General features: G+C 45.2%; 2 protein-coding genes across 3 annotated transcripts in view; one reads left to right on the top strand and one right to left on the bottom strand.

The window, feature by feature from the left end:
- Positions 1-371: 371 nt before the first annotated feature.
- Positions 372-1,564, bottom strand: IFT20 (intraflagellar transport 20). The gene is made up of 4 exons (XM_065430510.2): positions 1,423-1,564; positions 1,245-1,330; positions 1,083-1,186; positions 372-515 (listed from the first exon to the last, which is right to left on the bottom strand). The coding sequence occupies exons 1-4, from the start codon at positions 1,547-1,549 to the stop codon at positions 434-436; spliced, it is 399 nt and encodes a 132-aa protein (XP_065286582.2). The 5' UTR covers positions 1,550-1,564; the 3' UTR covers positions 372-433.
- Positions 1,565-1,785: 221 nt separating this feature from the next.
- Positions 1,786-20,863, top strand: part of LOC135910645 (BTB/POZ domain-containing adapter for CUL3-mediated RhoA degradation protein 3) — a 37,956-nt gene continuing 18,878 nt past the window's right edge. Inside the window, exons 1-7 of one of the 2 annotated variants that reach the window (XM_065442661.2) lie at positions 1,786-2,299; positions 3,790-3,924; positions 5,198-5,248; positions 7,288-7,327; positions 7,416-7,444; positions 8,684-8,705; positions 9,988-10,025. In XM_065442661.2, coding sequence (XP_065298733.1) covers positions 2,020-2,299; positions 3,790-3,924; positions 5,198-5,248; positions 7,288-7,327; positions 7,416-7,444; positions 8,684-8,705; positions 9,988-10,025 — 595 coding nt within the window. In that variant the 5' untranslated portion in view covers positions 1,786-2,019. The remainder of the gene's footprint in view (positions 2,300-3,789; positions 3,925-5,197; positions 5,249-7,287; positions 7,328-7,415; positions 7,445-8,683; positions 8,706-9,987; positions 10,026-20,863) is intronic. The other variant, XM_065442662.2, reaches the window with a different exon arrangement.

Here is a 20,863-nt window from a genome sequence, read left to right as displayed (position 1 = left end):
CCTATGAACGACTGAATCAGTGACGTAGCCAGGGGAGGGGGACTACTGGGCTTCAGACCAGCCCAAAAACCCGTCCCAGACAAGCACAGCGTGGTACACGCCTTTAGGCCAACCGAGAGCCTGCTGAAGGTAGTAGTTGTAGTATTATGCACCGAGCACGGGAAACTTAGCATGGAATACTGGAACCTTAGCCCCCACCCTCGAAAAAATCCTGGCAACGCGCCTGGATGCTCTGCAAGAGGCCCATTTTACTTGCATATGTTTGACTGTAGTTTGTGCCGCTCATACGTGTAGCTGTAGTGATAACGGGGACAGCACTCGTGCAATCTAGCCAATTAATGAACGAGCCGATGCTTCCCGAAGGACTGCAGTGAAGTTGTAGACACTGATTTATTATCGTTTTCCATGTTGTGCTCTGGCTTAAAGAGTGGTTTCATGACTGCATTGAGAACTGCTCAATCAGTTCATTCTGTTCAGCTTCTTCTCTCTTCATTGCATTCAGCTGTATTCTCAATCTGAAAGCAATCAAGGAAGGACAATAAAAATGTAGCAATGTGTGGCGTGTTACAAAATGAGAAAAATATCTGAGCTATGGTCAGCACCACTTTAAACGCTAAGTGTGCTTCGAAGCTGCGTCACTGTTTGCATCAGGCGACCAAATTAAACTGCGCAGTACTGATACTATAGATAGTCCGCTCACATTTTGACTGATTGGCGATGTAATTTGCCGTAAATGGAAGGGTCTGGGTTTATTTTCTCTTTAGCGGGACACGCCGTCTGGAATCGATCCCCTGACCTCTATCGTGGTCAGCATCGTCCACTAGCGCGCAAATTCAGGTCACGTGATTTCAGCTGGCGCAGTCATACAGATGCAAAATTGGCAACCCGTGTGTAATTTATTTGCTCCATGTTATCCACGACAATCGCCTAAGAGGAATAATACAGTTAATGAGTCCAAGCGGCAGGTGGGCTGAGCGCACGCGACCGACGACCCTAGGCACCCGTTCAACGCAATAAAAGAGGGCTGCCGCGCACGTGTTTACATCATCGTCTGCAGTGTATACATAAGTTTACGCTCAAACCTTTCTAGCTCTATTTTCTTCTCCAGCACGAGCGCTTGAAGCTGCTGCTGTTGCGTTTCGCGGTCTTTCACGACAGACTTCAGCAGGTTTCGGGACCCAATGGCCTGCAACGCGGAAGGCATAACATAATACCTCACTCTTTCCAACAGCGCGAGCTCTCACCTTCAGTTTTTCTTGTTCGACTTCCGCTGCCAGTTTATCCGATATTGTGATGTACTTATCCACGACGGACTGAAATTCGGTCATTCCTGGAGCGAGAGAGATCGATTATGTGTCAACGTACCAGTCGATTTAAATCTACGAGTCGATTAAAAAAATCGATATCAGATAAACGTCTCACTCTCAATGAATTTGTGGCAGTCATCCTTGAGCTCCTGCGTTTCTCTGATAGCATCTGGATCCGCGATGCGAATTTTGTTGAGTTCGTCAACGTAAAGACCTGCTCGCGAGAACACCTCGTTAGCCATTTGTAAACAGTACGGTTACCGTGGTAACAGGTGTATTCGATAATTTTATCGAATTTTGACCGGGGTTTGTCGCAAGCTATCTGTGAAAATTGTAAGTTTGTAGTTTAACTTACGAACAATAAAAACCTGTTTTTTAAATCCTACTGAGTCTTTTACTTTTTCTCAAGAATTTGCGTTAGCGTTAATTATCTGCGGTGACGTCACAGAACTTACTTTCGCACTTTCGGGACATTTCGAATAGGCCATGGACTTGCGATCTTTCTAAACATGGCGGTTGATCGCAACTTCGTAACTTTTGTCTTACGATCATTCGCGATGAAGTCCCTTAGTTCGTCAGGAACTTTGCGAGCTGCTGGCTTGTGGTCATCAACTGTCCGCGCCAGTATGTGCATGTGAATAGGATCAATGAAGAATATTGGCCGACGAAAGAGACTGGATATTCGAAATACACAACCATCGGCGAAGCGAAAATGTCTGCGCTGGGACAGCTGGGTGTTACGCAGTTGTTGGTTGTCACCGATCCCCGAGCGAGGCGAAAGGCGAACTTCAGCCGCGCCGAAATCGACGCGTTGGTATCGGGATACAAGACGTACAGACCTCTGATTGAGCGGCGATGTACAGGCGGCTCCAAAGACAGAAATCAGGCTTGGGACTTGATAACCAAGTCCCTGTTTGCTGTTTCTGGTGTTCGCCGGACAGCGGCAGAAGTCAGAAAGAAATGGGCGGACTTGAAGTCATTAAGCAAGAAAGGTAAGATATTTCTGATTTTTGGCAGAGAAGTGTGCGCGCGGAAAGTACGCTTACCCGATCTCATAGTTTCCTATCTATGAACAAACCGCGCGCGCGTCGTCTGTTGACAGGGCGGCTTTTTTTTTTCTTTCTTCTTTTTTCAGGAGCAATGTCAGTTGTTAAGTCATTTCAAGTTTCAGTTAAGCCAGGTAAACGAGCACGTACCAAAAGGCGCATGCATGTGGTGGTTGTCAGAACACGTATGTTTATTGAGCAAGATTAGTACGCAGTCGAATAAGATTGCCTCAAATCAATTTGTCAAACAGTGTCAGCTAACATTTGCTATTATATATATATATATATATATATATATATATATATATATATATATATATATATATATATATATATATATATTAGTGCTGGTTGAAATGTACTATTTGTTGTCTTGAGCAAGAGCAATAATTTACAGATTAGTTTTTATCGCGTATGCAGTGCACTCAAGGGTAATTGGTGAAAGCGTGTGGACCAAGTGCAGTCACTGTTCTCACGCAGTTGTGATTGCAATTTGATACCTTGTTTTTTTTTTCGTGGAAGGCATAAAAAGTCTAATGCATCAGTTTTTCATACCCAGCTGATCCCTGTGCCTTCTTTCCTTAATAGGAAACTGTCAACCCCGTAAATACCGTGTGAATCCTCATGTGCCCTTGTGCGCAACTGACATATCTTTTAGGCAGGCAGTTTGATTTTCACTCTGTGTGCAGCTTTTAAATGATATGCCTATGCCATTTGGTGATTGTTTTATCACAAATCACTAATGTTAATGCATGTAGATTCAGGTGCACTCGAAAGAAAAACTTAAAGGATGCTTAAGCTTCGCCTTTAAGAGTGGAACATGATAGCATTCAAAGATACCCGACTGCGTCTCACGCTTCCCAGCAACTGCAGCTTATGTAACCGTAATGTTTACCAAGAATGCTGGCGGCAAACACTATGCATGAGGGCGAGCTTTCAGGAAGAAACGCGGCCTCTTGCGTGGGCCGATCCCAGAGGTTGTGCACAGCTGCCCCAAAAAGTTGCATTATTTTCAGTTTTCTGTTATTGTTTCACACTGTTAATATTTAAGTCTTAGAAGATTTAACATAAAAGGCATGTGCTGTCGGTGTTTTGTTTTGTGACATTTGTTTGTGGGCTGTCATTCTCAAAATTCCAAGGAGTAACATTGTCGAGAATGTAAGACAAGGTATGAGCAACTTAAGTGATAGAATGGTGTGTCAATATAACCTGTATATGCTGAATGTCACATGGCAAGGCATGGCATATACATATAGTACTCTGCTGACCCTGACACAGGATTTTCTGCGCCACCGGGCCCCGTAACGGAAGTTGGTCAGTATTTATCCGTAGCCTTCCATTGCAGTGCTCCTCATAGCCAGTGTGCATTGAATGCAGAAAACCGAACTGTGCTCATTATTTTCCTTCTTAGAGGTGTTCTTTCACTGAATTTGCAGGCGCCAACTGTGGTGTTACTGCTGGGAACCTTCTTGCTGAGGCTTCGTTATTCAATAATCTCAACGAATTTGTAATAGGGATGCCCATCGAAGATTGCTTGCTCGGCAGCAGCACAGAAGCCCCAAGTAGCACAGGTGCTCTTTCTTGATCATCTCATTGCCCGCCCAACTCGAGAAAACATGTAGAGCTTTCCTTTGACATTGTGGCCGATATTGCTGCTGATTTTCGCTGATATTATACTTGTGAACAGCCAAGTAGCCCAGAGGAAATACTGTCACAATTTATGACGACGGCTGGACTCATTTGAGAATTTCGAGGTAGATTTGCTACCCATCTTTCATTTCTGTAGTCTTTCTGGTTTCCCACCCGTATCAAGATTGGCCTGTTTACAATTCCATTAATGTAACCTACCAATATGACTTATGCATAATTTCTCTTCGGTGTCTGTTTAACAAACACTTTTTTAAAATATTTCATTCATGGGTTTTAAAATCGGGAGGCGGGTGGGGACAAACACACTCACAGGTTCTATTGATAGGGGCACTGCCCTCTCCTTTGTGCATCTTGGGGAGACAGTAGAATGCTGGAGCCGACCCGTTGCCTTTGAAGAAACCGAAATTCTAACAACCGAGACCAACCAGTAATAACTACTGTTACAGTCATGGTACATACAAAACACCAGAAACAGCTTGAACCGTTTCGAATGAAACCTGCCATCAGTTTATATTCACAATTTAAGCACAGCCAAAGAAATGAAAGTGTCAACCACCTTGGACCGTGCCTCCGCCCCCTCCTACCCACCTCGACCATGAAAGCTTAAAAGAATGATCTCTAGACAGCGAAACCCCCTAGCTGAACTCTCAGAACGGACTGTGAAATTCCTTAGAAGAAACTTAAGTTCTAATGACCGAGACCAATCAACAAAACAGACCGACCGTGCCCAGCCTCCTCCCCACCCCCACCCAGCCCCTCTTCACCACCTCAACCATGAAAGCTTAGAATGTTGCACCTCAACATCACCACCATCACTCCCTCTGAAGAAAAAAACTGAGTTCGTTCTGAAATATTGGGAAAATAAACTTATTTTTTGGTTGTAGCCACTTGAAAGTCATGATATAGTTGTGCTGGTTGAAGTTTTTCCCATGCTTTTCCTCCTTACTTTTGCTGTTTGACAGCCTCTATTTTATTACATTGGTTTCAAGTGTCACAGATGAATGCAGGTGACAAAGTTGCTCAAATTGGGCCTTTTGTCATTGCCAGTGCTGCGCTGACAATGGCAAAAGGGCCAATCTGAGCAACTTTGTCAACTGCATTCACCTGTGACACTTGAAAGCGCTGATAGTTTCTAGGTGTGAATTTTTGCCTAATGTATTCTGTTGCAGTTAGTTCTTTTTGTCTTTCCTGCAGGAACTGAAGAGCCAAGCGATAACTTGAATTCTAATGCAGATGTCAAGGCAGGTAGGCACTTTTGCGTTACCATTACACAAAAGACTTTGATGTCTCTTGTGTTATTACAAGAAACAGATAAATTATGTAGAACAAAACTGCACGTAATATCAGTACAATGCACTTATGACAATTCCAGCAGGAGTTGAAGGCCTTCATCATAAGGTGAAGTTACATCTGAACTGTCATAATGACTGCTCTACATGAATGTGTGTACACTTGAATAAGAGTTGTGTTCTTTTCTTTTTTTCTCTGCTATGCTTACAAGTGACTTTGTGAATAAGAATGTCTTATAATGAGGCTAAGTTTAAGCACTATGTAGGTGAACCTTCACCCTAGCATTGAGTAATCCATGTAAAGTTCACCTGTGAACAGTAAAAGCTTGATTTTAGCTTTTAAGCAAAATATAAGTGAAGTGGTATCTTATGAACTAGCACACTAAATCAGTCTAAAGAATTCACATACTTGCACCTGGTTCTTCTGCAGATAGAACTTGATGATTATGTTGTGAAGCACACCCAGTCACTTCATGAGTGCTAAAAGCAGTACAAATTTCTTCTGTATGTAATCATGTCACAGTTCAATGAGTACTTGAACCAATCTGACTTCAATGAATGTCACATGCAGGCATTGTTTGTCTGACATTGTTTGACAATTCGATAATTAGATGAAAAGTGTCAATGAGAAATTGTAGAGCAACATTAAAAACTCCTGATACAGCTTTCTGTTGCTCGATACGGTAAAAGCATTTTTCAGAGCTTGAAAGAAGCCTGTGATTACACACAAAGTTTTTCGAATGGCCAGTTGTGCGGCAATGTTTTCCAAAGTCGCGCCGAGTTTTCCGAAGGGGGCTCGGGTACCGTAGCCCCCCCCATAGTCGGTGCCTGTGGTTCTACCCACACAGTATAAGCTAAAGTGCCTGATTGTTCTGGTAGCATATCATTACATCTGTTATTATGAGTAGAAAAGAATGATACTGTTCGTAACAGGGCAGGATAGTAGGATGCACGCAGTCTTGACTGGGTAAAATAAATGCAAGCCTGCCATGTTTTACATATCCCCTATTGCATTTCCTTCCCAGTTGCAGTGTTTGTGATTTTACATCAGTGAAAAGTTGCACCTGTTAAAGGGGTCCTGAGACACTTTTTGGACATTAGAAGGAAATGTCGCCGATGTGTAGATGAGGCTTTTGTGAGTACACTCTCATGTCAAAAACAGTGAAAGATCACTTGCCCTCTCCTTCGCAATGTCATCAGCAGCTACGTCGTGAGCAGCCAGGCATGCCCAACAGGTATTGGCATATCTTGTGACTGGGAGAATGTTCTCTGTAATATTATATGTAATTGCTAATCTTGAGTTAAATAAATGAAAAGTATGTGTCTGTGATCTCAAAAAGAAAAAAGAAAAGGTATTTTGTCTTTGCACTTCCAGGCGTCTACACATGCCAGTTGCGTGTAGTTGTGTCTGCTGTGTGTGGTCTTGGAGATCACACTAGCATGCTGGATAGGGTTTAGGGATAGGTTAGGATAGGATAGGGTAGGGATACGAGATCACACTGGCATGCTGGATAGCATAGGTACAGTGGCAGCTATGGGGTGCTGCGATGAGCCCTTTTTTTGGCAAGACGCTCTGACAACCATATGCCCTGATTGGCCTCTGTAAGTGATGTAGCTGCAAGTGCCCAAGCGCCCACCTCATGCCTGAATTGGTAGTAGCATTGTAAAGAAAAAAAAGATGCCTGATTTCAGGCAGGGCGTTGCCCACTTGCCATCCCCCCTGTGCCACTTCCAGCACCCCTTTTAATAGTGAGGCCATTCTATGATTAATTAGAAAAGTGTTTCAGGGCCCCTTTAATGTAAAGGCACCTTATTTTGGTGTGGCGAATCGAATGTGCTGGTTTGTTGTTTCAAGGTCCTCGGTGATGAACATGTTGCCGATAGGCTCAAGAAGCCGATTCACTTGGGGTTCTACAGTGACTACAAAACTTTTTGTGGTGACTGTAGTTCTTCTGTTTGCTTCTTTGTTTTTTATTTCTTTCCTTCTTTCTTTAGAGCCTCCCAGCTCCCCAGGAGAGGTGTCCTGTGATAACAAGTAGGCATGCATTTTGCACATTGCACACTGGGCAAGCAAAGGGCCTTTTGACAATCTTGTGGTCTAACTTAGCGTTGCAACTTTTCAGATCAAATGATCCAGAGCCAGAACATGAAGGTAATGCTTTGCTTAGATTTGTTTTACCATTGTTCACACTTTTACTGGACCGAACGTTTCCCTCTCCGAATCATTTCATGGCTTCTTGTGTACTATGTGCCATGAATTTATAGACTGTTGTAGCAGTGGGGGTGGCCGATTGTCAATCTACTGGAAAAGATTAGGATATTTGACCAGGGTCCACAACTCCATTCCTAAGCAAGTTCCAACTTTCCATTGACGCAGTGCAGCATAACTTTTGCCATGATCGTTGTACACTGTGAAGAATGTTAAAGTGAATACCACATCTGCTAGTATTTCCATTTGCTGCTACTATTTGGTGAAAGTTAGGGAAAACACGGGGAAGGCTGGAGATGGAAATTCAAGACGATGAGCAAAACGAGAACAAAGTGAAAGCGGAAGCCAACGTTTCGACAAGTGGCCTTGAAGAAGACAAGTCCACTTGTCGAAATGTTGGCTCCTGCTTTCACCTTGTTCTTGTTTTGCTGATCTATTTGGTGAAAAGGTACTCAGACACCACACGAGAATTGGCAGCCGGTCAGGTCTGGCTACCAGATTCGTTCCGTTCCATGTCTTGTCTTATAGGGGCCCTGAACCACTATTTATCGAAGTCAAGATATGCACTTGAAGTTAAAATAGACAATTTCAGAAATACTTTGCTGCGAAAAGTACTTCAATGCATTCCGCAGAAGCGGGCCTTGTGGCAGTCAAATATCCCCTACGCAGTGCTTCCTCTCCTTTTTCGATGACTTGCACTGCGGAAGCTGTGATAGAGCGGGGCATGCCGACAAAGCTCCACCTACTGAACGTGACTGTGGCGCTATTGTCAGCTGTTGACCAATAGCAGCCGCGTATTAGAATCTGCAATATTATGAAATTAAGCATCCAGAAAAGAGTGAGGAGCAGGCTTCTGTTGAAAAGAGAGTATTTGAGAGAAAGGTGACTTTGCGCTCCACTTGCGAGCACCATGCACTGTGCGTGGCTGCAAGATTTGGCTGAGATATTCACAGCAGCGTATGCTATCTGTGGACAATGTTTTTTTTCACCAAGCCCGAGGTGTGGCTCGGATGCCTTTAAACCTTTCATGTAGCTGTAGTCAGTGTCTGTTTTCCAGTGAATGAATTCTTTATTTTGCCTATTAAAATGCGTCTATTGCTTGCGGGATATATGAGTAACATTTCTAGTATGAGCTGTATTAAGTTTTTATACTGAGCAATCTTGAAAACTTTATTCTTACAGATGAAGTTCCATGCAATAGCAGGTGAGTTCTCTCACTGTAATTTTTGCTACCCTTTTTCTGATGAAGCAAACAAGCACTCCCAGCTTCTGTTACTTCACTTGAACAGGTTGCTTGCAGTTTCATGCTCTCAGAATAAAATGGCAACACTGCCTGCAACTTGGCCAATTTCATGCAAAAGTTTTGGTTTAGTGCCACAGATATTTTAAGAACTGATTAACAGTTCTGATTTCTTGTTGCTGTACTGGGCAGGGCAACACTCCACATTTGTGAATGGTTTGCACTTTGCTGAAAATATGAAATTAAATGTTCTCACACTGAGTCTCACTGATTGGTGACTATTAGGCATCCTCACAGATTTGCTGCACAGATTCAGTCATAAACACGAGCTGTACATGGTGAACACTGTTATTCTGAAGAGAACAAACACAAGTTTAACCAAGGTATGAAACTGTAATACACTACTGAGGAATGTGAAGCATATTATTATCATTGTGATCACTTCATTTATGTCCACTGCAGGATGAAGGCTGCAGTGGATATAGTATACACAGAACAGTAGAGGATGTGAAAGGCTAGATGTCAAAGGTAATAAGGAACACAACTAATGAAAATCTGGTTGTTGTTTTGCATAACTAGGAGAGTAACAAGTCAATTGTCAAAGCCACTTCCCATATGGAAGAGAAGCATGTATGACAGTGCTGGTATCGCCTTGTGTCAGAACAAGAGCATGACAGTCGGATATCAAGCAGATGTAGTTGATGTTGTAGCTAGCTAGTTGATGTAGTGGTGACAGAAAGGGCTTATTTATTGTAACCTAATTGTTGACCTTTCATGGTCCTTCACTGTTTTAACAAAACATGCCAAGCTGTATGCCACACCTCTCAGACAGGCACTGTTTCGTGTCCACTCTTCCTAGTTTGCACGCCCACCTTCAAACAATCGCTTGCTTTTGCTTGCTTGAGTGACTTGAGTTCATCCAGAGATGGTTTGGAGTGGTGACTTTAGCAGCTGTTGTGACTTGTGCCTACAGAATGGCAGGCGTGTCACACACTGGAGAGAAAAAGCACAAGGAATAAACACAGAAACAGAACTCCTTACTTTTGTACATCTGCTGTGTCCCTCCAGTTTGTGCCAGACGTGCCTGTCATTCAAGGTCAACTTGCCCGACTTGACATCCTGTTGAGCAGTTCACCTGAATGAAGGGAAGGAGGGTGTGCATTATACTGCACTTGCTTGATGAGGGTGGGGTAATATTATTCCCATTCACTGCTGTTCAAGCTGTCACACTGCATTGTTGTTTCAGGTCAACCCAGACAACTGAGCCAAGCTCACCGAGTGAAAGTGAGTCACGAGTGTGTTTATGCCTGCCTTCTTTTATGCATTAGCATTTATCAGATCACCCACTGGGTCCGAAATTCAGGATGTCAATGTGTTTAGAGCAGTGAATGAGGAGTTGGGCTCGCAGCTTTAGGGAGGAGGAAAAAAAATGACTTTAGGGGTCATGTGATGGGGCGGAGTCAATGCTGAAGAGGGTGAGCAGAGCGGATTAATGGGAACAGGAAGAGAAGGTGCTACGGTAGTGCAGTGGAACAACAAACAGCCATCAAATTATGGGTATGCGGTAGTGCTAAATGAAGCATTACAGTTGCTCAGGTGTAGCAAAAAGAGCTTGCAAATTTTTCTGTAGAACTGTTACTCGTGCAACAATGCCTGCGTCCCTGCATTTGGGGCATGTTAAAGGGGCAGACAACCACTCAGAACATGAATCGAGATAACCCTGCTGATGGAATGATTCTTTATCGTAGTCGCTAAAACGAGCCATGTTTCTCATGAAATGTGGATTTATATTTTTGATTCATCACTAAAAGTAGTGAAAAATGACCTTTGGTGCCCCACGTGGCAAAAACATGAAGCTGCATACAAGGTTCACCACATGACCTTTTACAAGTGTACACGGTTCCTGGTCTTTCTATTGCTATTGTAATGTAGTATACTTTTTGTTACTGTAAGTTTTTCCTGACTTACAATGTGCAGATAAGCCTTCGTTTGTAGTGAGCAGGAAAGTGGTGCTGCCTTCACCTTTGTTTTCGATTAGTTGGCTAGACTTGTCTATCAACAGAACAACAACGACGGGGGACAGCCAGCCATGACGTAGGCATTTACTTGGGGAATAAAAATGCAGTACAAATATAAGAATGTCTGTACAACAACGCGAACTTATTGCACCAGCTTTTTATTTTCGAAAGTGGTTGAAAAGGTCAAAATGTAGGTGGTTAACCACAGTTACACTCACTCCTGTGAAAGCAGGACGGGTGACTTTCACAATTTGCGAGGCGGGCTTATCGACATTGCTCTTACTTCTCAGTGTTGCTGAAGGAGGGACTCTTACTTTTTTAAAGGCTGCTCAGATCGAAAAATTCTGCGTACTAAATATCCACACGCTTTTGTGAGTAACTGCTGCAGATGTAAACACTACCGAGGGTGAGCTTTGCATTGTGCCATAAAAAAATAGGTCCTTAAAAATCAGTTGTCAGTCCCTTTAAAGGTCACCTGGTGATCAAAATTAATCTGAAGCCCCCCGCTACGACGTGCCTCATAATCTAATCATGGTTTTGACACATAATACCCCAGAATACAATTAAATTATGTGTGCGTGCAACCATTCAAGGTGCCACACTAGAAAATGCTTTCTCCTAGAAATACAGGTAGGTGACTCACCAAAAAGTGTTTGCACCTGATGATTCATAAAAGTAATTTAGTAAGGGTAAATCAAAAAATAAATCCTATATTATGACCTTCCTTCAGTTTGTGCTTTTTTCCTTTGCTTTGTTGAGAAAGAAGCCACGACAAAACACAGAACGCAGATGTATAAGTCGGCTCCAATATCAACAGAGCTTGTCGTGTACACAGCTCTGCTGTGCACACGACAAGCTCTGTTGATATTGGAGTACACGACAAGCTCTGTTGATATTGGAGCCAACTTATACATCTGTGTTCAAAAATGATAGTAACCCAATAGACCGAATGGTTTTGACCTGGTGAATGAAGTGTAAGGGATGGTTAGCGGAAGTATGTCGCTGCGAATAAGTTTTGTCCAGTGTTGCACAGGCTCTGTCAACTTTAGTAGTCATAAAATAGAGCAATAACAAGCTTAGTATAGTTGTGTTTGTACATCTTTCTGCTAACCACATCTTCCAACGCTTCGGTATTTTGTGCTGCATTCACACCATAAGCTTAGTATACTTGCGTCTTGTATGTATTGTGAGTACTGTCTGACAATGTATAAATGTTTGGACATTTCTTTCTGTTTTATGGCTGGTACTGATGCGGTGGTATGCCTCATTGTGATAGGAGTTTGGACTATTTGAATGTCGCGGCCGAATGCGCGTGATTGCTGTGCGGCGGCGACGGACGAGGAAGAAGAGAAGGACCGGTGTCTGGGCGGAGACGGCAGCCATGCGATCTGCCTGAGCTGCCTGGGCTGGCTTTCCGTACGAGCCGAGCAGTCATCTACCTAAGGCCGGTGTTCCTGGGTGTGCTGGCAGAACAGGCCGGGCTGTCCTTGGTCTTCAACCGGCCTGCTCCACTGCTGGGCGAGCATCCGACAGCGGCATGTTCCGGTGCAGCTAAGCCTCACGAACGATCTACCCTGTGGCGGGCCGACGTCCCGACCCTGCTGTCGCGCGAGTGGCTCGTCGTGTGCCGGGCACCCGCCCCGGCCTCCAACACCTGCGCCACTCGCCGCTCGAGATTCATCTCTGCGCCTCTTCGTGCCGTGAGTGTGTGAGACCGACGCGCTATCGGACGCCTTCCGACATTGACGCTGAGCGCGACGATACTTACGCGACAGACATTTATGTAAAGAACTCTGTGTGTGTTATCGTGTACGTTATCCTAGTCCCGTCCCCGTGTCATTAAAGCCTCTCTGTGTTCATTGTGCCATCCCTGTGTGCTTGAGGCCTGGGCCCACATCCTCCTATCACAAATTTTGGCGAGCCTGCCAGGATATTCAAACGCACAGGAGGAGCGATGGAGATCGAGAGGTTGTACGCCATAGGGAAAGAGCTAGGAATGACAGGAGCGGAGTTAAAGCGTTGGATTGATACAGAAATCGTGAGGGAACGCAACCAGCGCGCCCAACATCGGGAAGACGCGAAAGCGCAGGCGCTAGAGGCCGAAGCGCAGGCAGAACAAGAGCGTCTACGACTAGAAGCGGAAGAACGAGTGCTAAAGCTCAAGATCGAGCTCCAGGAAAAGACTACTGGCGTACAAAGCGCACAGAGAGACAGCACTACGGAACGGTCGGTTACCAGGGCGGCTCCTGAGCTATTCAGTCCTCATAAGTTGATCCCGCCCTTTAACGAAGCTCGGGATGATTTAGACGCTTACTTGCAACGTTTTGAGCGAGTGGCAACAAGTCAGGAATGGCCCCGCGCAAAATGGGCGCTCTCCCTCAGCCTCTGCCTGACAGGAGAAGCGTTGACGGTCATAGGACGGCTTGATTCTAATGCAGCCCTAGACTACGACCAGCTGAAGGCTACTCTCCTTCAGCGCTTTCGGTGCACTGCTGAGGGATACCGAGAAAAGTTTCGAAACGCAAGGCCCGAAGACAATGAGACTGGCCTACAATATGCAGGTAGAATATCGGGCTACTTTGACCACTGGCTTGAAATGTCCCAAATTGAGAGGACCTTCGACTCCCTCAGGGACACCATGATTGCTGAACAGTTCTTGAGAAGATGTTCTGCGTCACTGCGAGTGTTCCTGAAAGAAAGGAACTGTAAGACCCTCGCTATGTTGTCAAAGAATGCCGATTGTTTTATAGAGGCCCAAAACTTAACCAATCTAGGTAGAGAAAAGTTATCCAAGGAGGTCGTGTTAGACTCTGCTCGCAAGAATGAACCTCCAACAGCTATGCCACGTGCAACTAATCGGTGCTTCCTTTGTGATAAAGCGGGACATCGAGCTTCGGAGTGCTGGTCCCCGACTAAAGAGAACTCTACAGGTCGCGGATGGTCCGGCAGAAAGGGACAAGGAGGTGAAACCTCAAGAAGGAAAAATCAAGGACAAGCTTCGTGTATTCTGGCTCCGTCGCAAGCCGGAAAGCCGACAGAAGAGAGTGGCGGATACGTAGTGCTTCAAGGTGGCGAAACCGTCCCAATAGTCAACATGACGCTAATGCGACAAGGTCCCAGATGTGACAGTGGAAATCTGCCAGTGAGAAGAGGCTTTCTCGAATCACAACCGGTGTCTGTCTTACGAGACACTGGCTGCAATACCGTGGTCGTGCGACTCTCTTTGATACCTGAGGACAAAATGACAGGAACAAAAAGTCCAGTGTTCTTGCTAGACCGTACAATCCACTACTTACCGGAAGCCATAGTATACTTAGACAGTCCGTTCTTTACCGGCGTCGCACGAGTTAAATGTATGCAAGATCCCCTGTATGATGTGGTACTGGGAAACATTGAAGGTGCCCGTGCACCTGATGACCCGGCCAATTCATGGTCTCCGCTGAAACATAACAGCGACAAGACAAGTTACCCTGCCAACCGGATGTCATCCACCGCTCAAGCAGAGCTACCAGACGTAGAGGGCCAAACGTTGACCACAGCAGCTAAAAACGCAGCCGGATCCTCGAGACATAAAGAAGACTACGAATCTGGTACCGAGCTCGTTGCTGTGACAAAAGAAACGCAGATACGGTCCCTGCCTACACTGCCTGTCCCGCAACTCGCAGTTACTGGGATAGAACAAGGCAAACTAAAAGCTTTACAGAGAGACGATGGGTCTCTGAGGACATGCTTCGAAAAGGTCGGCAAGATGATGGTCGCGGATGGCCGCGCAAGCGAATATTACTTAAAGGATGAAATTTTATACAGAAAGCACACAGTGTCAGGTGGGAAGATACTAGACCAGCTAGTGGTGCCAAAAGACCTCAGGGAGATGGTGATGAAGTTGGCTCATGAAGGGATCCTCGCCGGTCACCAGGGTATGACGAGAACGGTGGATCGAATTGTTGCTGAATTTTACTGGCCAGGGGTCCAGTCGGAGACGAAACGGTTTGTTAAGTCATGCGATGTCTGTCAACGAACGGTGCCGCGCCATTTAGTCGGACGCGCTCCACTGGGTACGATGCCTGTAATTGAGACTCCCTTTGCTCGCGTAGGCATCGATATTATTGGTCCTTTATCCCCAACTTCAGATAAAGGCAACCGTTACATCCTCACTATGGTTGACTTCGCCACCAGATACCCTGACGCTGTCGCCCTGCCATCAACCGAGTCGAGAACTGTTGCGGAAGGACTCGTCGAAATGTTTTCCCGAGTGGGCTTACCGCGGGAGATTGTCAGCGACCGCGGATCCTATTTCATGTCAGCTGTGATGAAGGAGTTCAGTCGTCTCTTGTCAATTAAGCAATTGCCTACCACGCCGTACCACCCCATGGCAAATGGATTAGTGGAACGATTTAACGGCACGCTAAAGCGCGCGCTCGGACGGATGTGCCAAGAGCGACCTAAATGTTGGGACCGCTATCTCGGCCCGCTACTCTTCGCGTACCGAGAAGTGCCACAGAGCAGCATCGGTTACTCGCCATTTGAACTGTTGTATGGGCGCTATATCCGTGGTCCGATGGCTGTGCTAAAGGAATTGTGGACAAATCCCCGTTTGGATAACGACACGAAATATTCTTACGAATACATCATGGAACTGCGTCACCGGCTAGAGCGCACGTGCGCCATCGCCATGCAAGAGCTCACGAAAGCGAAAGAGCAACAGAAAACGTATTATGACAGGAAAGCCAAGATGCGAGAGCTCAATCCGGGAGACAAAGTACTTGTTCTCCTGCCTGGTGAAAGGAATAAATTGATACTTATGTGGAAGGGACCTTTCAACGTTGTAGAAAGGAAAAGTCCGTTGGACTATGCTGTTGACCTTGGGAGCAGAACAACGGTTTTTCATATAAATATGCTAAAAAAATACGAAGAGCGACCCAACAGCGAATTGCTTCAGGTAACAGCGACAACGGTGGGTACAGATGACGCAACAGGGCTAGAGCTTGAAGAGACGACGCCGCCTTACCCGTCACTTATCCGAACACAGACATCAAAAGACGTCATCATTTCAAACCAACTGACTATGGATCAGCGACGCCAAGTTGAAGCTGTCCTTACAAGCTACGACGATATATTCTCCGATCTACCTGGAAAGACTGATGTCCTGCAATGCCATTTGGAATTGACTACTACCGCACCCGTACAAGTCCGGCAGTACCCCATGCCATTTGCTGTCAGAAATGCCGTGGAAAAAGAAGTCCAGGACATGCTGAAGTTAGGTATAATAGAAAAATCAAAGTCAGCATATCAGGCACCCATTGTGGTGGTCAAAAAGAAAGACGGCACAGTGCGCCTCTGCATAGACTTTCGAAAACTTAATCAAATTCTAGTTCCCGACTGTGAGCCCATTCCTAGAGCAGAGATGATGTTTGCCAGGCTCACTGGAAGTCATTATTTTTCTAAATTTGATTTCACAAAAGGGTACTGGCAAGTACCCATGGCCCCTGAGTCCAAAGAAGCCACTGCATTTTCATGCGACTCTGGACTATACCAATTTAAGTACATGCCTTTTGGCATTAAGACAGCACCTGCTGTCTTCAACCGATTGATGAGGGAGGTTGTCGGAGACATACCTCACGTCTACCATTACTTCGACGACGTTCTTGTGGCAACAAAAACATGGCAAGAGCATTTAGAGACTTTAAATTGCTTGTTCCATAGAGTGCGCACAGCCAAACTAACCATAAAACCCAACAAAAGTGAAATCGGCTGCCCAACAACATGCTTCTTAGGCCATCTGGTAGGGCAAGGCGTTTTACAGCCCTTGAAAGACACCGCCAACAAGATCAGCACTGCCAAACGACCTGGAACGAAGAAGGAGCTCAGGGCCTTTTTAGGACTAACGGGATATTACCGGGACTTTGTTCCGAACTACGCTGAGCTTGCCCATCCACTCACCGACCTTACGAAGAAGGGCTCTCCGAACCGGCTGAATTGGCAGACACCACACGAAGAGGCATTTATGCGATTAAAGGAGCTGTTGTCACAGCAGCCTATATTAAAAGCTCCCGACTTGAGCAGACACTTTGTGCTACGCACAGACGCCTCTTTGAGAAGTCTCGGAGCAGTTCTTTTGCAAGAACACGACGGCCGTTTGCATCCCGTGTCCTACGCTAGCCGGAAGCTTTTGCCACGTGAAGCTGCCTACTCCACAATTGAGAGGGAGTGCCTGGCCATAGTGTGGGCTGTACAGAAATTTCATGTGTACCTTTATGGTAAACCGTTCATCCTGCAGTCCGACCACCAACCACTGCGATACCTCAATTCGGCAAAGCACGTGAACAGTCGCGTGCTACGTTGGAGTTTACTCCTCATGGATTATGACTTTCATGTGGAGTATATTCGTGGATGTGATAACGTTGGTGCAGACTATCTAAGTAGAATAGCTACGGACACGGACTAATCTGTCATGAGGGTAATAATTTGAACTGTGTCACTTGTGATACCCCGTAGTGCTACCCTCCTCGACTTCTTGAACTTGGGGGGAAATGTGATAGGAGTTTGGACTATTTGAATGTCGCGGCCGAATGCGCGTGATTGCTGTGCGGCGGCGACGGACGAGGAAGAAGAGAAGGACCGGTGTCTGGGCGGAGACGGCAGCCATGCGATCTGCCTGAGCTGCCTGGGCTGGCTTTCCGTACGAGCCGAGCAGTCATCTACCTAAGGCCGGTGTTCCTGGGTGTGCTGGCAGAACAGGCCGGGCTGTCCTTGGTCTTCAACCGGCCTGCTCCACTGCTGGGCGAGCATCCGACAGCGGCATGTTCCGGTGCAGCTAAGCCTCACGAACGATCTACCCTGTGGCGGGCCGACGTCCCGACCCTGCTGTCGCGCGAGTGGCTCGTCGTGTGCCGGGCACCCGCCCCGGCCTCCAACACCTGCGCCACTCGCCGCTCGAGATTCATCTCTGCGCCTCTTCGTGCCGTGAGTGTGTGAGACCGACGCGCTATCGGACGCCTTCCGACATTGACGCTGAGCGCGACGATACTTACGCGACAGACATTTATGTAAAGAACTCTGTGTGTGTTATCGTGTACGTTATCCTAGTCCCGTCCCCGTGTCATTAAAGCCTCTCTGTGTTCATTGTGCCATCCCTGTGTGCTTGAGGCCTGGGCCCACATCCTCCTATCACACTCATTATATTGTTTCTTTAAGGACAACTATTTGAAGTATCTGGAAGTCCCGACATGAAGAAGATGCAAGTGGGTCTGTACCTAATTCAGTTACGAATTTAGCTGTGCAAGTGCTTTTTTTTACAAACTATAATTTTTGTTGTTAGCTTCCTTTCTTTCTTTCTTTTGGTAAATGTGCTCCTTATAAAGCAAAAAAGATGTAAGGACGATGTGCATACGATGAAGTACAAATATACCCGGGTCTGAAGTTGTAAAACTTGGTTCGTTCATATCTTGCATGTGAAATTAGTAAATAAAATGAGTTGTGCAGACACACAACCTTTTATTACCTCAAAGTGAACTTGATACGTTATGTCACCAGCCTTATGAATGGAGATGTAAAATGTCAAATTATTCAAGAATGAAATTATCTGTGTGCACAGGAAGTGGTGTTCTGGCATCCTTAACATCTGATAACATTGAAGCTGCAGCTCAAACTGATTACCTGAATTCGCACTCGTCAATAGAAAAATGATGGGCTATGAAACAGAACAGGATCGTGCAGAATGAAGTCGATGTTCTGAGGAACTAGGCAGGTAACCCTGGTCGAAGTTGCATTCACTCATGCATTTTGTTTTCCTTAATGACAATGTCGTAATTTGGTAAGTTTGCATCCCAACGACGATGCTTCTTGGAGTTTGCTAATTTTCAGTCACACCCAATTTTCGCTGACGTAGCTTGGAGAAACCTAGAATGATGTGAACACCAGTTTGCTAGGCACTGTGCACAACTATCGCGATTGATGTACTTAGCAAGGATCTGCTGGCAGTCTAGTTGATTCGACATGATTGCTTATGTGCACATTGGTAGGAGAGGATTTGACCTGTGTTTCTTTTTAACGTTTGTCCATTCGTATATTCTGTACAAGTTACGCAGAAGTATTGTAAAAATATGCCTAGGCAGAGTGGCACTTCGATTTGTGTCCGTGCCTGTCTGCCTTACAGGTGGTGGAGAAGAAGAAACGAGCGAGTTGCTGAAAACACAAAAGGAGATACTTCATGTGCTCAAGCGGCTTGCTAAAGCGCAAGAAAGGCTCGTTCAACTGAAAGCCTGGAAGCACGGTGTGAAACTGACTGAAGATGGTATTTCTTATGAGCACCAGAATGCAGAACACAGCAGGAAAAATGGTCTTCAAGGGGCAACACCAGCTTCAACATCGTGACCTCCTTCTCGGTTTTTTTCTTTAATTCTTTGACTTCTAGCTCCCATGGTACAAAGTTTGACTGTGCTTCATAGCGTAACATGATCTCATCTGTTGTGTGGTGGCATGTATAGTAAATGTGCAAAGGCTGTAGTCGCCCATTTTAGTGATATCGCCTTTAGCAAATGCTGATTGGCTAAACAAGTGGGCGGTGGGCTTGTTAGCTCCAGTTAGGTGTTGCTCTGAATGCTCTCGTCAGGAAAAAAAGTCTTGAAAGTGATCGCTCATGTATACGAGTTCAGTTTCTTACATAAACTGCTGCCTGCATGAAGTGTGACATGTTTGCAGCCTTTACAAACTTCACAATGGAACATATAATTGTGGGTCTGACCAAAAGTAAAGTGAAATCTGTTACGGCACCATCTGTATTATTCAAAAAGAGACACTTTTCTTTCACTTTTTGTGCTAGTAAATGACATTTCCCTGGCTGAAAAATCTATCTGCTGTGAGCATGAGGTTGCGAGCTCGATTCCCAGGTGCATTCTAATGGAGACAAAACGCAGGAATGCTCATGTACCTAGCATTTTGCACTATTCTGTCTATCATACTGTGTGTTGCCTTAGATATTGAATACCATTAGTCAGTCATTGTAGGCAAGAAATGTAGATAGCCAGAGTTTCGAGAAGGTAATCTACCAAACTAGGTTGATTTCGTGCTTCTCATTAGTTTCCCTTTTAAGATTCAACATCTGATTATTGCATTTGATATGTGCCAGATTAATATACCCTCATTATGTGTTGTTTATTTCTGTGTAAAGCAAATATAAAGTTAATTATCCTAAAGAGGCTAAGCTTTATGTGCAGTATTTCATGTTGTGGTATTGCTACCAGTGGGCTGTAGCTAGTATGCAAATCGTACAGCTTCGGTCTGGATCATCACAGAGTACATTAGTCACTGCTAAGACTTGCATTGTTGTATAAGTGCCGGATTTTGTGAGACTTGGTTACAAAGCATGTTGGTTGTTCTTTTGCCTCTGAAAAGTGTTATCTTGTTCTTTAATCTCTTGTGTTTGAGTTGAAAGCAGCATGCCTTATGTATCTGATCGTGTGCCTAAACTCTGCATAAGTAGGCATGCAAATTCATATTCAATGCAATTTTGTCTTCTGTCTAGTTGGGTCTCTCATGCTTTACAACGAAGGAAATTTCGCGCACCGTGGAATGGAAGCCAGCATGATTATTGTATTGTTCTGCAGCACACACAGCATAGGGGACTTGTTGTGATGACTCAGTGCCTATGTAAATCTGCTGCTAAGCATGAAGTCACTCATTCGATCCCCGGCCGCGGTGATTGCATTCCAGTTGAGGCAGAATGCAAAAATACACGTTTCGGTGTGCACTAAGGAATCCCAAGAGGTCAAAATTAATCCAGAGCTCGTCACTACACTGTGACTTCAAGTCATTACATCTAAAAAAGTAATTTTTAATCTTTATTTAACACAAGGTCACAAAGTGCAGCCACAGATCCGCATAGAGAGTGGCAAGTCAGCTGTCCAATTGGCAAAGCAGATTTCACCCGATGTCGAAGTGTATCCAGCAATACTTGAGGATACCTGTATGACGTTTCCACTTGTCTCTTGTATCATTCAGCACTATGCAAGTTGTAGACATTCCAATCCTGATCCCCTGTATGCAGATAAATGACAGTTGTCTCACTGTGTTATGACCCACAATGAACACTGAGTTGCACTTTTT

The sequence above is a fragment of the Dermacentor albipictus genome, chromosome 2 (genome assembly GCF_038994185.2).
Source record: "Dermacentor albipictus isolate Rhodes 1998 colony chromosome 2, USDA_Dalb.pri_finalv2, whole genome shotgun sequence".
Lineage (NCBI taxonomy): Eukaryota > Metazoa > Arthropoda > Arachnida > Ixodida > Ixodidae > Dermacentor > Dermacentor albipictus.
The sequence above is the reverse complement of the archived record's forward strand: the minus strand, read 5'-3'. Positions and strand labels throughout refer to the sequence as shown.

Excerpts from the sequence above, each read along its gene's own strand:
- IFT20 (XM_065430510.2), bottom strand. The coding sequence starts at position 1,549 with ATGGCTAACGAGGTGTTCTCGCGAGCAGGTCTTTACGTTGACGAACTC. Across the intron at positions 1,331-1,422 it reads CTGCCACAAATTCATTGAGA|GAATGACCGAATTTCAGTCC; the intron begins GTGAGACGTTTA and ends CTCTCGCTCCAG. Across the intron at positions 516-1,082 it reads AAGAAAATAGAGCTAGAAAG|ATTGAGAATACAGCTGAATG; the intron begins GTTTGAGCGTAA and ends GATTGCTTTCAG.